Below are 17,622 nucleotides of genomic sequence, written 5' to 3'. Positions count from 1 at the left end.
TTAGAGAAACTTCTGCCACATCCAAGTGCCAACTTCTCCTCCTCTACCAGATCTGCTTCCCACCTCCCTCCTCTCTTCCTCCGTCTTCACAGACAGAAACATGAAAGAGTTTGGTCCTTGCACCTATGCCCAGGCATGTTACCTTTCTTATCACATCTGGAATCACAATCCCCTTTGTCCTCTTATCCCTTGCAACCTCCTTCTCTGTCAAACTTCTTGAATTTTTCCCCACTCCCTTCCTCCTGGCTTCTCCCGGGTGGTCACAATATACTGTTGCCATGATGCAGGCCCCCTTGGGTGCTAGAAGAGTGGTCCATCTGTTAGAGCCTCCGAGCTGTTTCCTCGAGCCCCTCTTTCCGCCTTTCTTCTTGATCTTCTACCACTGCGCCAGCTCCATAGCCTTTCAGGTTCCTCGGCTCCAGTACCCTGACTGATGTTCGGATCTCAGGGTTTCAGCCCTTCATGAAAGTTCCCTTCTAAGGCTGACCATGAAATGTGATCCAAATCTGCTTCTAGCTAAGTACTAAATCTGTACCCTGGTAATCTGCCACAGTCCCCTCCTGCGTCAGAGCAAAGAATTGTCATAGAAGTCTCCTCCCCCATCGGCTTGAAAAACGCCTCTAATAAACAATCCTAAACTCTCTCCAGCTCTGGATAGGCTTCCCTCCCTGTCTCGCCACTGATTACCATGCCAGCGCCTTCCCTTCCAGATCCACAAACCTGCCGCCCGTCCAGCTCGCCCTCTCCATTCATTGTCAACCCGTTGACAGCGACAGTAACGCTCCACCTTATTAGATTCAACCATGTCTATCTTCGCCCTCAAAAGCATGGCATCTTCAAACTTCCCTCACCTTCGGGATCCCTTTTCCGGTTACCCTTGGTACTCTCCATAACCTCCATTCCTCGAAGATGAGGTTGCTCCCGAAGTGTCCCGGTACTCCCTCCAGCCGTTATGGTAATCCGAACCGTTACATATTTCCCCTCTATCCCCTTTCAAAATCAGCACCTCGACGCTGAAATTCAGCACCTTCGACGCTGATTATTCTTCTCTTCTATCGCCAAAATCTTACACTTCCTTCATATTCCCCCGCCTGCCTCCAAAATCAAACACCTCGACGCTGAAAATCAGCACCCTCGAGCTGAAAAATCAGCACCTCGACGCTGAACAAATCAGTACCTCGAAACGTCATTTCCCATTGCTCATCTCCTCTTAAGAGTTGGCTCTAGAGGTGCATGTCGTCGTCCCTATTCAAGAATCTCCATCCTTACGGATTCCTCCTCCCCCGGATGGGTTTTGGATTTCTTGCTACGCCATGGCCGTCAGTTAGTCTCCCTCTTCACTTCGATGTCTCCGGATTGGTCTTCATCGTTCAAATAGTTTCTTCATCATTTCCTCTATTAGCGCGAACCTCACCTTCCAACCCTGTCACTTGGTGGAGATTTTCCAGGAACTTTCCCTCCAGATACTGTCTTCAGTTGTTCGAACTTCACCTTCTAATACTTCCCACCTTCTTTCCGGCCATCTTTTTTCTACGGATCCCCAAAAAAATCTTTCTTCCGGGAAAAAGATAAACTTGCTGAAATTTCAGAATTTCAGCCGCGGTGGCCCGAAATCGATGCTCTGATACCCAATTTGATAGGAACACTTGATTCCCAAGTGTTTCTCACCAAAAACTGAAGTAGATCTGATGGAGGACTGCTGTCCACAGCAGAAAAAAACTCAACCAAATCTGCTGTTTACAGCAAGAAATTTCAGATGGAAATTGGAAAGAAAACTCAAAGCAAGATTTGTATTCCACTAGTAGAAGAAGAAAAACAGGCAAAGATACAATTGATCCTCAATTTGAGAGGAGGATCGATCTCCCCTAATCTCTAGGACGCCGCTAGAGCCCAAAAGAAAACCTAAAATCAAGAGACTCAAAATTCAGCCAAATTCAAGATGGCCCAAACCCTAGGAAAAAACATCTATTTAATGCATATTAAATCACAAAGGAAAATCCCTTAAACAGTCCCCTACATTCAAATTTCTCTTCTGGAAATTTCCCCAAAAATCCTTCCAAAATGCTCGTTTTGAGCGGGTCAGGCCGCTCGGTTCTCCCGCCAGGGGCGGAATCTCCACTGTTATTGCGTTTCCGCCGTGAAACCGCGTCCCGCCTGGAACCGGCCTAGACCGGTCCAAGGGACCGGTCTAACACAAAATCATCCACCGTTCGACAACAATTTGTCGATGTGACAAATAAAAACTACTTCAGCTAACAAAAGAAGATTTAAATGCCTAGTCTAAAATATCAATTAAGATCCAATCTCAAACAATCTCACTCCAGTAAAGAGGTGGGTACGTGTCCTCTTAACCGGCAGTTTTGCGGCCAATTGCACCGCAGGGAAAAAGGTTATTGGTCCGGAGGCCTTTGGAACCGAGTGGTTTTGCCGCCAAAATGGCCACCACAAATTATCGGTTTATGACCAGAGCCAATACTTCCTTATTTGGCATCAAATTCTTGAGATATGAATCAATAGCTTATGATCGAATTAGGGCACAACACAAAGCCCTCTGTTAGTTAAGGTGGATTCAAATTTGTCCCCTTAGAAAAACATTCACCCCCGGTTTACAAGGTCCCCTTGGATGAAGTAACCCATGGCTGCCGACAAGGATCCTTCTGTCAGGTTGGGTCGACTACTCCTCTGATTATGTAGACCAGGGACCATGATGGTCCGGTACGACGGAACCTAGAGATCTTGATCGGGTCCATCATCTATTCCCCCCACCATCCGCTTTAAGTGTTAGATGGTGATGTTTTCATTTTAAATATCAAAATTACCAAATTCTCCAACTATTCAAAAAATCCATGCTGCTACTATATGCAAGATAACACGTATCTTTACATATCTGATTGACGACTAGCCTTAATCGAAAGTTCTTTCTTGTTATCGGGAGGGGTAATTAATTATAGGGGCTTGCGCCTATAGGAAACCAGAACTCAGATCATAAAGTCCTCGCAAAAATGAGGGCAAAATCTCTGGGTAGTGTCTTATCTACAAACCCATTTGCCTTCCAAAGTTTACCTATTTCTTTAAGAAGATCATTAATATATTTCTATTGTAAAATAAAGCTTATTTTATTAGAGTGGGCCACTTCAATCCCTGTGATGACTATGCTGATGAGTTTGGATTTGCTATGAGGCTTGGGAGAGAAGAGTACATTATGACGATGATACAATTGAAAACCCCATCAATGATAACAGTGCTGATGAGTTTTGATTTGCTATGAACTTATGCCATTACTAATTCTTTTTTGAATTAAATGTTAATTAACAAGATATTGAAAAAGATAAAATTATGAGTTGAATTATATTTTTTATTGTTTTATTATTGTTATGTTTGAATTTCAATTCAATTTCATATAATTTATTACTTATCATTTTATATCTTGTGCATTTTTGTGTTTCATATATATGACAATTTTGTAGTAATAGATCTAGCGGGGGGTTTGTGACTTTGAGCGATCAAGTCATTAATAAGTGTACTCGTTTAAGATATCTTGGATCTATTGTTCAGAGTGACGGTGAATTAGATGGGGATTTTGTTTGTAAAATTCAAGTTGGACGATTGAAGAGGAATGCTTTGGGTTTGTTGTGTGTTAGAAAAGTAACACTCAAACTTAAGGAATAATTTTATAAGATGATGGTGAGACTTGCAATGCTTTATGGCACAAACTTTTTGCAATTAAAAGAGAAGCATAATATTAAGTTAAGTGTTGTTGAGACAAGGATGCTAAAATTGATGAGTGGATTTACTCTTACAGACATTATATGAAATGAGCATATCCATGAAAAGGTTGGAGTAGCTCCAAAGACAGATAAGATTTTAGAGAGAGTCACCTTAGATGATTTGGTCATGTAAATGACACCCTTCTGATGACTGTATTAGGAGAGTATATGTATTAGATTTGATCTATGTTAAGAAAGGTAAAGGTAGACATTAAAAGATTTGGTTATAAAACATTAGAAATGACATTTCTTTATTATATTTAAATCAGAATTTGACTCTTAACAGTGCACAATGGAGAAAAAATGATTCATGTAGCCGATCCCCTGTAGTGGGATAAAGGCTTGATATTTTTGTTGTTGTTGTATATATGATAATTTATTTTTTATGTTCTGTTTTAACATATTATTTAGTCATTATACAAAAAAGTAATCATTTTGACTTTGCACAATTTTCTAAGTTTGAGGCTTATGCCTCAAAACACCTTGAGGATTATGCCTCGCCTCACGAACAAAAAACACATCAATACCCATTTGCACAATTTTAAACATTGCTCAAAGATTTTGTCACCTTATGACTTCTTTTTGTGTTTATAGTACCAAAACATGTCTGGGCACAAGAATATGGCTTATAGCCACAAGAACATGGATTTATATTCACCACTAGAATATGACTTATAGGCACTAGAATATTTTCTGACACAGACAAAATCTCAGGCTTTTGTCCCCTAACTGATAGGTTTCGTATTTTGATATAAAACTTGCCACATCCTTCTGCAATCAAGGCCACCAAATATAGCTTTTAGATCACTATACATTTTGCTATTTCATAAGTAAATAGTGAGCCTCTTGTAGAATCTCTCGTCTCATATCTTCAAAAGTAGGAACTCACAGTTTTTTCTTATAGCATATAATATTAGAATCAGATAATTGTAGTTTAGATTTCTTACCAGATCTGATCTAATCAATCAACTTCGAATACTTTGTATCTGACTTCTGAGATTCTTGAATCATTTCTTGCAAAGTAGGTTAAATAATCATCTCAACTAATATACCAAAATTCCAATTAGTAGAAGAAATCACCTTCAACTGTAATCTTTTCATATCTCGTATCATAGACTCATCAGAAGTAAGCTAAATAAATGATAATCTAGAAGATTTTCTACTTAGAAAAAAATTTTCATCTATTAAACTACAGGGCTGCTAAAATAAATAATGACACTTTTATATATCATCAAAAGATTTCATTTTAATCATAATAAATATTCCTGCCAAAACTTTTATCTTATAACAAAACTATACATCAAAAGATAGCGTATATCAAAATATGACTTTTATTTGGGTTCTGCATTGTCCATTCATTTACATGAAAGTACATTCAACATAATATGATATGAGCTAAAACTCAACAAGATAAATAACTTAAAGATAGAATGCAATTATTATAATTTTTTTTATACTCATATATTAGTCTAATATGTTATCCTAAAATTCTTACATATGAAATATCTGAATTAATATTTGATTTATTTGTAAGAAAAATATCTAATTGGAAACAAAACCTTGGGTAAAATATTAGAGTTTTAGGCTTTAACAATATTTTATAAAAAGTATGTACCAATATGATTCTGTTCGCTAATCATCTATGAAATTCTTTTGTTTGATTACATATATCATATATAATTCTTCTTTCAACTTTAGAACATATCATGTAGGTGAAAGTAGTTTCTTGGCTACCTTGAGCTTGAAGGCTCTTTATTGAGGACCCGTTTGGCTTTATACCGGCCAGCTTTTGTTGCCCTATTTATATGGAATATATATATAATTTTTAACTTTAACTTTATATATGTTCACTTTTAAAATGAGACAAATTAAATGTTTAATACTGGATGCTTAAACTTTCATATGAATGGCATATAATAATGAAATTAAACCATATAATGTTTCCCTTTATACTTTGGTATAAAATACAGTTGACGAAATTTAATTTGTAATCAAAATTCTTTCTAAAATTAAAATTTCAATAAAATTGCTTTCTCATATTTAAATTGCATATCTTACCTTGTTGACAACGATGATGATCAACCCTTGAATTGTCTATCTCGTTACTGTCACCTGTAAACTTTTTTTTTTTCATTTATAGTCAATCTAAGTAAAAGATTAGCACGGTAAAATAGAATCCCAACTTCTTACACAATTCAAAACTAATTTAACATATATATATATGACTCTCATCATTAAAAAATAAATGAAAAACCAAATAAAAGTTATACACTATTTGAGGGAATTTTCCCTTTTCTTGGATAGCCCTCTAGCTTGGATTAATTAAAATAATAATTGCATATTTCATGCAATTAGTTATTTTTTTATAATTTAGGGCACTTTCTCTATTAATTTAAAAATTTAAATTCCATTTGAGTTTAAATTTTCAAATTGTCTTATAACAATAAAACTTACATTGTCTCACAAAAATTAAATTACACCAGTATAAAATGCTCAAAATCTAAATAATATTCTAATACAAAGTCTAATCATGCTCCTCATGATGGATCCGTTGCTCCTCTTGCTTTGTCTCTTTTTGATTGGTTCATTAGCTCCCTGTGCTGCATCACATTCCTTTCCAAACTCGACCCATCCAGAAAAATCATGAAGCTACTCAAGGAGGAACCAACTAGGAGTTGCTTGTTCACTCGAGTAAAAAGGAAACAAAGGAAATTACACCTCTCAAGCTGACCAAGAATCAAAATATAATCTTGAAATCCTTAACAACACCAGTAAGTTTTCCAAGCACATGTCTTCCAGACGACAGGGAATGTCCTAATAATTTTCAACTTCCTATCTCTTTAAGAAAATATCTTCAATTTCTCACTCAACACCTAGTAAGAAACTTTGCATCTTATGAAGTGCATTTAAAAAGTTTCATTCGTCACAAGCCTCATTAGTATTCAGATTCTTCAAACAATTTAAGATGTCCTCAGCCAACCTCTGTGAAAATGTATTATTTAGAAAGAAATCCATGTGTTGGCATGAAACATAACATGGGAAATCACAATCTAGCATTTACTGTTGGCTACAGATGGATCTTATTTTCTAAAGATAATTTAAAAGAATGGTGGACATATCCAAAGCTTAGCTTGTTGCCAAAATATTCCTTTAATCTTATGGGGTAGACTATAAAGGAGTATTTGCACTTGTTGCCAAATTTAATTCAATTCATTTATTGTTATCCTAGCAACAAGGTGTGATTGGCCACTTTACCAACTTGATATAAAAAAAGCATTTATAAGTAGTCATTTGGAAGAAGTTTACACGAACATTCCCTACAGTTTGGAAGCACAGGGCAACACCAGCAAGTTATCTAAACTTAAAAAATCCATATGTAACCTTAAATGTCTCTATGTCCCGAGTTTAAAAGATTTACATATGCTATAAAGAAGAATGGATTCTCGCAATGCCAATCCGACCACACTATATTTGTAAAAAGCTTACCAAAAGGGTAAATTGTTGTTCTCATTGTATATTTGAATGTTATCGTTTTATGAAAATACCATTCGTTGGTATGGTTTCTGATGAACATATATTAAGTCATAGTTTCCTTTTTTTATTTATTATGCAATTGCTTTTGTTCATTCTCTAACTTTTTTTGTGTGTGTGGAAATGATAGTCCAACACTTTGTTTTTTTGCACAGTATTATTTATGATGGTATTATGACTACTTAACCTAGAACTTGTTCATATTTCTTTTGTCTTTTCTTTCTGTGCTAATGTTAATGACTACTTTGGGATAATTTTCAGGGATTTGTGGAAACTCGTTGTTCTGTTGTGTAAAATTGCTGCTTGTTTAGGTGAGGCAAGATATGTGGATTATTATGTTCGTGACTTCCCATTAGTTTTATCTGATATTTATTTCTTCCAAAGGACTGATACCCTAAGAACACCACCAAGCCTCTTCAAGTGGCTTGAAACTAGTCTACGGAGGGGATGCCAATTTGCTGATAAAAATGACCTTCCATCTCTTATTTTTAAAGGCAATAGTAATACCTTATGCTGGGCAAGAAAAGTTGTATGTTTCTATAGTTTATTGTTAGGTGCTGAGAGGAATGGGAAGAAACTCTCGACTGGGGTATATTGTGACATTGCTAAGGGAACTGCCCAAACACCGGAGGAACTTACTGTCTTGGCTATGGTTGCTGAAAGATTTGGACATCCACAGCTTGATTTACTGCCTGTTGGTGTTTCTCTTCCTCTTCATCATGTGAGTTTACTCGTCTTATTACTTTTTCATTCTAAGGCCCATTTGTGGCTTCTAATTTTGATTTTTGCGTATTTGTTTTAGCTGTGACCTCCCATTTTAGTCCATGCATATGGGCCTTTGTCTGTGTAGACAACTGATACTTACCCATCAGGATTATATTATAATTTTTTTGCATTACTTTTTTATATGCAGAACAGAAAATTGTTGCTTTTTCTCTTGTCATCTCATTGCTAGTTAATTGATATTTGAATATCTTGCATTTAAGGCATTGGATAAGTGTAGAGAATCTCCTCCTTCAGATTGGCCTGCAGCAGCCTATGTTCTCGTCTGTCGTGAGGATCTAGCAATGGCATCTTTTAGGCCTTTGAACAAAGAAGAGCACGGACAAAACAATGTAAATTTAGCATCTTTTTCACCAGCCTACAGGCTTCATTTGCGGCCTGTGACAGTTCCTTCATCTGTTTCTGAGATTACAAGAGTGGGTAGTACTAAAATAGAGGATGCAGATGCCCCTAAACCTGTGGAAGATGGCATGGAGCACATTTTCAACTCAAGCACACAGTTACGTTTTGGTCGTGATCTTCGTTTGAATGAGGTAAGTATTGAAGGTGGCAGTCCATTTTTTTTTAATACAAATTCCTGAATATGCTATGGTGAGTACTGTTTTTTTTTATACTTCTATATACGATGCCATGACAATTTACATTTAATGAATACTTATTTTTCTCTTTTATATTCAAGTTTCTAGTATTGAAACCGATGACCATATTGTTCTCCATAATTTACTTAAATTGATTTATATTCTTTATGTTTCAAACATGAAAATTAGATCCTTGCATTTTGTATGAAAAAAATAGTCCATTCCAATGTTTTCAAAGATTGCATACATAATTTTTTTCTTTTTTCTTCAAAGTGCAAAACTAAGTGTACTTTTACTAACTAGAATTTCCATAACTTATAAATCATATGTACATATATTTTGTACATATAATAATTATTTAATTTGCCAAATTTAAATGACAACATATGATAATTTAAATGACAACATATCTCGGTTACCCCTTTCCCTTCCTTTTCTTTCTCCCCCTCTTTCTAGCCGAGACCTCTCTTCTCTCTCTCCCTCTCACTCATACCGTCGGCTATACCCCAAGCCAATCCACCCCACCGTTGGCTGAGCCCCTTTTCCCCACCTTGACGCTATCCAATTTCCCCTCCTTGCTGCCGGCCAACCACCCAATCCCCTTGATTCCAATTTCAAATTAGCCCATTATTATTTTCCTAATTTAATTCAAGGTATTTTGGAAAAACCTAAAATTTGAGTTTCAAATTTCAAATTAATTTGAAATTCAAATCAAATTGTCCCCATATTTGAATTAATTTAGAAAGCTCTCTCCATTAATTTAATTTGAATTTTAAATTTTGAAAGGCTCTTAAATTCTTTCCTAATTTAATGTTCCAATTATTAAGTTAATCAATTCACCTCAATCAAGCCCCCATCATTGGGCCACCCCTCTCCCCCCCTCTCTCTCTCCACTTATAGCCTATTCCTAATTGAAACCCAATCAATTCCCCCTTCTAAGAACCGGCTGCCCCTCCCTCCCTCTCTTTTGGGAATTCAAATTTTGAATTTCCTTCTCTCTCTCCTCTCATTAACTCCACCAATTAATTACCCAGCTCTGGAATAATTGTTGGATTTAATTTTCAAATTCTCAAAGCCTCTATGGAACCCCTCCTCTCCTCTTTCTTCATACAAGCCGCCGACCACCCTAGACCCCTCCCAAAATTCGAGGAACTTTCATTCTTCATGGATGGATGACTCCAAGCACGATCTTGGATTCATATTCGACCCTGAAGGATGAGTGGATGCTCATTGGTCTCCCTTCTTCGACATCGATTTTGAGATCGACCACTCTGTCGAAGACTACATCGATCAGATCTTCTTCTCCTTGACAACCGCCATCGACGAGCATCAACTTTCCGTTCAATGGCAAATCTTCCTACATCCACCAACTAACTTCTCTCCGAATAACTTTTCATTGAGCAATACTGTAAGTTTCTACTGTGTTGTAGTGGTATCATTAATATTGTATAAATTATTCTTCTGCTGAAAATACTCGAGAGTATGAGGGAGAGAAACTCAAGGCGATCATTTTAATTGTTAACCGGTGGATTCTTGTGATTGACAAATTAAACATTTAATAATTTTCGTTCTTATTTTAATTTCTCCATACTCTAAATTGTAATTCCATGCTATTATAAGTTATTTAACAGAGAAATCCTAGAATCTAATCTGGTGAAACATTAAATTTTAGGGGTTTTTATATACCTAACACTAAAAACACTTTTATTTACACATTTCACACACAAACTTGACTTTTTACTGTTATACCATCTAAAAGCTCTAATACTCATCAAATAGAACACTTCGTTTGTTCCGTCAAAACCAATTCGCGAAAAAAGGGTTTCTCGCACTGGAAACAAGTCTCGGGGACGGCAAGAAAAGCAGAGCATCCACTATTACTGTATACAAGCTCTAAAAAATAATATTTGCTATGCTCGGATAGCGGAACTGGAAGCCGATAGATCATCTTTTACAACGATTTTGAGTCATAGTATCCTCATAACCAGGCTCATCAAGTTCAGGTTATTTATGACACCTTGTTCTTTGACAAGGATCACAATATAAATTATTTATAAAAGAAGAGATTATTGTGGTATTTCCTTTAGCAGAATCTTTTAAGAATACCCATAGAGATTGAAAGAAGTCAAGCTTTTAAACGTCATTAGAACCTTCAAAGGGTGAATACCTATATGGTGTAAACTGATTAAAAATAGAAAATCAAATAGTTCAAACTAAACACAGAACATACCTTAGCGATGTTGCGAAAGGGTGAACAATAGCAGCATGGGATTCGTGAAACAGAGAAGAGTCGTAGTGTGGTAGTCGTGAAACGGAGAAGAGGAGCAGTTCGGTTGGGACCTGGAGAAGATGACTGTGCGAGAGATGGAGCAGCTCCAGTATCAACGAAAAAGAGAGGAGATTCCCGCGGTCTTTCGGCTCGGCTTTGACGGGAGGGAACGGAGTGTTTTATTTTTTTTATTAGGTTAAAGGTTTTGAGGTGGTATATTAGTAAATAGGTAACTTTAGGTGTTTAATAGGTAAATATTGTAGTTTTAAGTGTTAGACATGTAAAAACCCCTAAATTTTAACTAGCAAGCTTAATAACTTTTTATATTTCCACGTAATTCCTGCAATTATTTTATGTTTCACATCAATTTGACATTTAAAAAAAAATATTTGTATGAATTAATAATTAATCATTTATATTGAACAATTCATTTATTTTGTCATTTCTATTCCAGCATTTGAATTTAATTGAAAATTTATTTTGAGAGAGAGAGAGAGAGACTCTTGTTAAAATTTTAATCTTTGGCCCTTTATAATACATTTTTGAGAATTGAGATGATGATGTTGAAAGAATATGGGCTTCGTGGCTGTAGATTTTTTGATAGAAGTGGTTCTTGCGGTTTATTGAAAAAAAACATGCTACTGGAGAAAGTCATGACCGTAGCAGTTTGTGGCAAAGCGATCTGAACAATCATGGCTATGAGCGACTGATCATGAAAGGAGTTGCAGCAAGATGGCTTAGGATAGAGAAGGAACAATGTTTGGAAAGGCTGCAAATGATATTAGAGAAGGAAAAACAATGGTGAAGATTGCTAGTTACAGCTTCTGGAAAGATGCAAAAATGATGAAGAAAGAAAAGGTACCAATAGCAATGAAGAATACACTTAGAGCACGTCCAATGACTAAGGCTACGGTAGATGCATGCACACAGATACACGCTTTAGTTCTCTGATACGATGTAGAGAAAACAGTGCAGGAATGAATTCGTTTTATTCATTAATGTAATTGATCAAGACAATGTATTTACTGATCTTGGAGGGAGATAAGAAAACCAATCTTCATTAAAGCAAGAAAATATTTACAGCTATTTTGAGCGAAGTTGTGATTTTCTGTAATTTTTATTCGATAACCTTGATGTTCATTTTGTTTCAATTGAGGGATCTCTTTAATGATTGTAAAAGCGTCGTCCTTTGATTTTCATTTTTCAATAAAGCATGCCACTTTATCCATTTTGTTTAAATTTTAAAATGCCTCAAACTGATGATCTTGCTGACAAGTCTTGCTTAACTTGCGCAAATTTTTTCTCCTGATTGTTAATGTCTTTATGGCAATGGTCTCTATGAATCGATGAATGCAGATAGAAGATTTCCAAGTCATGTAAACTTCTGTTGTATTTAACCTACTAAAATATATTGGAATTGAATGTTTCTCTGACATAGGTTAGACGCTTATTATGTTCTGCAAGACCTGTGGCTATTCAAACACCTGCCAATCCTACTGCCACTGATCAGGACTTCCAGCAGGTTGATTTACGTTTTTTAGTTTCCATTATGTCCACTTGCTACTTCTTCTGTCATTTTCCAATGTTATTGGCAACTTTTCTGTGTTATATGCTTGTTCTGCTATTGACGTTTTTTTTGTGACATGGGCATACCTTTGAGCTATGATAAATGGTTATGGAAATTGCGTACCTGCATAAGCATGTGCATAAAAGAAAAACTTACAAGAGATGGTTCCTCCATGACCAAAAAGAACAAAGTTTCTTTTTATGGAGACATTATCATGGGATGTTTCACATAGAAAATTTTAATCTTCATATTATTGTATGCTACATGGTATATGTCGGTTTGCTTAACCTTTTCCTACACATATCTCCAACTTTTGCTACACACATCTCAGCTATCATAAATTGCAAATAATTCTATTGATCTTCAAAAGCTTGAAATATCAAATGTCCTTATCTGAGCAAGCCGTCAATAATTTACATATGAAGTTCTAAATGAAAATAAATCAGTTCATACAAATTCATCAATACATCAATTAAAATATGTAAAGAAACTTATTGAAAATTTATGTAGAATGGTTTAAATTTTTTGGGGTGGAGTGATTTTCAAACCCACACCATAAACCTACCTTTGCGTATCGATTTAGCTAATCTTTTAAAAAATAATGAAAATTATATTTAAGCCAACAGCAAAAGAATTTGGCTTTTAACATGAAGAAACAATTGATTCAAGTTTGATGTGCAATGTGACTCAATTTGAACAAGACCAACCTAAAATTGACCATTTAAAAATGATAAAAAACTCAGATCCATTCATAACTTGAATGTATTTGCATATGGCCTATTAGCAAAATGCATTCTGATCATAATAGAGAGAACGAGAAATGAAATAGCTTTCCTGCCTCAGGACCACCCTCCTAGTTGAGCATAAAACGTGACTTAGATGGGTGCAAATCAGTTGATGGGTCTACCTCGAATAGATATTCTTGAGTTCTATCCATAAGAATAGAGTGAGTGGTAAACTTGATCACCTAAATGCCCCAATCAAACACATCATAACCCAAGCATAGGTAGATTTATTAAGATAACATAATTCGATCGTACTGAAGCATTTTATAGTATTGTTTATCTTGTTTCTGGCAGCATCAATTATGGAATCTTGCACAAAGAACAACTGCTCTACCATTTGGCCGTGGGGCATTTACTTTAGCCACTACTTACACTCTTTTAACCGAGGTGTGTAAACTTCTATGGGTTTACTGATACTATTCTGTAGTTTCAATTTTTCCGTACTACTGTTTATTTCATCTATATTTTTCCTATTGTGCTTTTGATGCGAAATAAAAGTTTATGTTCGATTATATATTTTACTTAGGCACTATTTGTTCCAAAGCTTATATTGGCTGGTCGATTGCCTGCGCAACAGAATGCAACAGTGAGTGCTTTTTCAAATGCTATAAATTTGTACAGACATTGTATTTTTTGCCGTAGATCTGTAGCTTTTCAATTATTTATCTAAGTTTTCTTTATTTAAGTTGCAATTGAGGGCATGTTGGAGCCTAATCTTGTAATTTTTACTGATTTCCTGTTGGAAGAGTTAATAATCTCCTAACCAACTTAATTGCGCTTTCAAATGCACCAATTTAATGCTATGTTCTCTGGCTCTACAGTTATTCTATGCACTTGAAAAATTTGAAAACCACTCTGCCAGAGAGTAAGTCTTAATTGTTTTGTGCATATTACTTGTTTTCTATTAAATATTTTTTTATATGATGGCCAAACACAAGGAAAGATTTTTCTTGCGTTGTTTGCAATTTTTTCCCAGCCCATCTAATAAAATAAAAACTATTTTTTAGATAAAAAAATACATAAAGAATTAACAAACTCTCATGGATAGCCTCATAGCTCAGGGTGCAGATGTATCATGCATTGTCCCATATTGTGTTGCAAGAGAATTGATGGCTGTACGATACTCGAGCTTTTACCGTGTTGAAAAGAACTGATTTCTCTGATGAATATTTCTTTATCTTTTTCAACGAAATTTTTGGTTTCATTTTCATGAACCGATCAGGTTAATTTGGACCCAAATTTAAGGAGCATTTCGGAACTTAAATCTTGGCCAGAGTTTCACAATGGGGTTGCTGCTGGACTGAAACTAGCACCCTTTCAGGTTCTTCTATCATTGTTAATTTTCTTTTTTTATAGTATTACAGTTTTATTTAGGTTTAGAATCTTTTGAAATTTCTATTGGCATCTTGCGTAGTATATCTTTTTTGTTTTATTATTATATGCACTCGCAGCCCTCGCATGCCTTTGTAATGTTTAATAATTACCTTCATGCATGTAATTAAATATAATTTTCGTCAAATCTTGTAACATTTATTATTGGTACTGTTTCTTTTGTTTTCTACAGGGGAAAATGTCCCGAACATGGATTCTATACAACAAACCTCAGGAACCAAATTTCTCTCATGCTGGATTACTTTTAGCTTTAGGCTTGCATGAGCATTTACGTGTTCTTATGATTAGTGATGTCTATCGATATCTTTCGCAGGTATGCCTCTCTATTTTTATTAAATTATTAAAACTTGCTACCTTGCAGAAAAATATATATTTTTTGATGCATTTATATGTTTGTGGGCCACCTAGAAATAGAAAATTTGTTAGTAAGATGGACATTTTGTGTTCCTGATCAATTGAGTTGACATTATACATTTTTAATGCATTTATATGGTACCGAGCGGTACCGAGTTCCGGTACCGAGCGGTACTGATTTCCGGTACCGAGCCTACGATGAAGAAAATGAAGAAATCGAACCTTCATTGCTCGCGTCGCCTTCACTGTTTGCGTCGTCGAGTCGCTCCGTCGATGAAGGATGATCCTGTCGGCTTTAATGCTCGCGTCGTCGAGCCTCTTCGTCGACGAGGGATGATCCTGTTCTCTTCTATGCTCGCGTCGTCGAGCCGCTCCTTCGACTATAAGGAAGAAGACGAACGCCTGTGCGGAAACGAAAAATCTAGCTTGCTGAAATGTTTATGCTGCCTAAATGAATAGGGATATCGACCGGATAGCCAAAATGAATAGGGCAAATTGCAGCTCCGTTTTTTTTTTTCGTTTTTGTAATAGGTCATGCGTATCCGATACGTGTGTCCGGTCAAATTTAAATAACATTTTAATTGGATATGGCTTCCGTGCCGTATCGGAGGTGTATCCATGTCCGACAGTGTCCAATGCAGCATGCCTCGTAAATAAGAGTATCCGTGCTACATAGTGTATATTATAAAATCATCAAGTTAATTATAGAGCTGTTGACTTGTAATGACAAAAAAAAAAAAAAAAAAAAATCAAATCGTCATACCTGCTTGCACGTCGTCGCCATACCTTACACGTTCGATGTCATTTCTCCCACGATGCTCTGCTACGGGACGACGCCTTGCCTCGTTGTTAAATATCGCGATTTTCTCCATGGACAGGGCTCCCTCTCGTGCATTCCTTTGGCTCCTGTGTTGTTTCCTGACTTCGATCCTTCGACGACACCTTTTGTAGGATCAGAAGCTACGACTTATTGATCGGAAGCAAGGGAGCTCGCTCGCTGTGAGGGCAACTCTCTCTGATCTCTCATGCCGCTTCTCCGGCTCCTTTGTTGTCGTTCGACTTTGCTCCTCCAGCGACCTTCCCATCCAGTCGAATCGGAAGTTCAACATCTTGATTGGAAGCAACCACGGGAGCTCACTTTGAAGTTAACTTTCTCCCTTGCGCGCTTCTTTGGCGTTGCTCCCCCGACGACTTTCCTTCCTGCGGGATCGGGAGTCATGACATTTTGAGCCGAAGCAGTCACGGGGACTCGCCGGTTTTGAAGTAACTTTCTCCCTTTCGCGAGGCTTCTTCACCTCCTTCACTGTTGTCCGACTCCGGCTCCTTCGTGTTGTGCGATTTTGCTCCAACAATAACTTCCCCTTCCTATTGTAATGGAAGTTACACATTTTGATTGGAAGCATACGAGAGCCCGCTCGCTGAAAGGGTAACTTTTTACCTTTCACGCACTTCTTCGGCCTAATCCTGTAAAGCCACCGGAATGAAAGAGGAAAACAGAGGATTTTTGCTTAAAACCTCTCGAATCCCGCATAAATCTTCTGTTTTAATAGGATTCAACGTAAATCCGATTCAAATCCTGTATAAATTTTATGTTAATCCTGCGACCCGACAGTTCTTTTTATTTGTTTGATTATTGATTATAATTATGCTGTTATAATTATTACTGATTATTAATAATTATAATTATTGTTAATTATAATTAATTATAATTATTGATTATTATAAGTTATAATTATTAAAAAAAATAGAAAAAAAGAGAATGACACCCTCCTTCTGCCTCGATCCACACGCCAACACCACCGGCGGCCCTTTGCTAAGGTATAAAGTTCTGAACTTGGGAGAACCTGCCCTTGGTGCTTGCGATGGGGCGAATAACCACCCTTGCGCGCTTTTCATAGCATGGTGGGAGGAAGTTCGCTCCGGTGCTTGTGGCAAGGCGGGTAATCACCCTAAAGTCCTTTTTCGGTGTTCGTGGCGCGTCAAGGGACCATCAATGCACGTTATTTTTAACGTGCTGGGAGGGAATTTGGTGCGGTGCTTACAACGAAGCAGGCAATCCCTGTGCGCGCTTTTCTTAGCACAGCAGGGCAATAAAGAACTATTTTTTTCAAAAAAATGCTTTTAAAGATCTATGCACGCCTTTCTTGGCGTGGTGGATGACAAAAACTATGGCCACAGTGTCTCACAACACCAACCGTGCACTTCTTTCTTGACGTGGCGGGTAGGTTGCTTCTCGTAGTTTTCCCCTAAACGGGGGAGACGCCGGAAGGTTGCATAAATTCCGATTGAAGACACAGTGGACTTGAGCAAAATTTGGACTGACATTGACAAAATTTGGACAAACCGTGGACTTGATTGGGACAATGAATTGAACATAAAATTGAGCCTAAATCAAACATAAATGAACTTAAATGAATTGAATCCAAAACTTGAACAAAAAGTGAACTTGGACTTAAATGAACTCAAGCTTAATTGAATTTAAATCCAAGCAAATGATAATAAACCGCAGGTGACTGTGATTGATTTGGACTTTAACTTGATTAGAATCAAGCCCAATTGAACAAGTGGAATGACGCATTAGTTCAATGCCACTTCG

General features: G+C 36.6%; 1 protein-coding gene across 2 annotated transcripts in view; it reads left to right on the top strand.

Annotated features, from left to right (window-relative positions):
• The window catches only part of LOC110111639 (anaphase-promoting complex subunit 1), a 177,681-nt gene that overhangs the window by 78,380 nt on the left and 81,679 nt on the right, over positions 1 to 17,622 (top strand). For both annotated transcript variants that reach the window (XM_020843595.2, XM_028693179.1), the window contains 7 exons: positions 7,560 to 8,019; positions 8,285 to 8,614; positions 12,367 to 12,450; positions 13,575 to 13,667; positions 13,807 to 13,866; positions 14,503 to 14,601; positions 14,845 to 14,985. In XM_020843595.2, coding sequence (XP_020699254.1) covers positions 7,560 to 8,019; positions 8,285 to 8,614; positions 12,367 to 12,450; positions 13,575 to 13,667; positions 13,807 to 13,866; positions 14,503 to 14,601; positions 14,845 to 14,985 — 1,267 coding nt within the window. The remainder of the gene's footprint in view (positions 1 to 7,559; positions 8,020 to 8,284; positions 8,615 to 12,366; positions 12,451 to 13,574; positions 13,668 to 13,806; positions 13,867 to 14,502; positions 14,602 to 14,844; positions 14,986 to 17,622) is intronic.

The sequence above is a fragment of the Dendrobium catenatum genome, unplaced genomic scaffold (assembly GCF_001605985.2).
Source record: "Dendrobium catenatum unplaced genomic scaffold, ASM160598v2 fragScaff_scaffold_231, whole genome shotgun sequence".
Taxonomy (NCBI): Eukaryota; Viridiplantae; Streptophyta; class Magnoliopsida; order Asparagales; family Orchidaceae; genus Dendrobium; species Dendrobium catenatum.
Note: the sequence above shows the minus strand (reverse complement) of the source record. Positions and strands in the feature narration are given on the sequence as shown.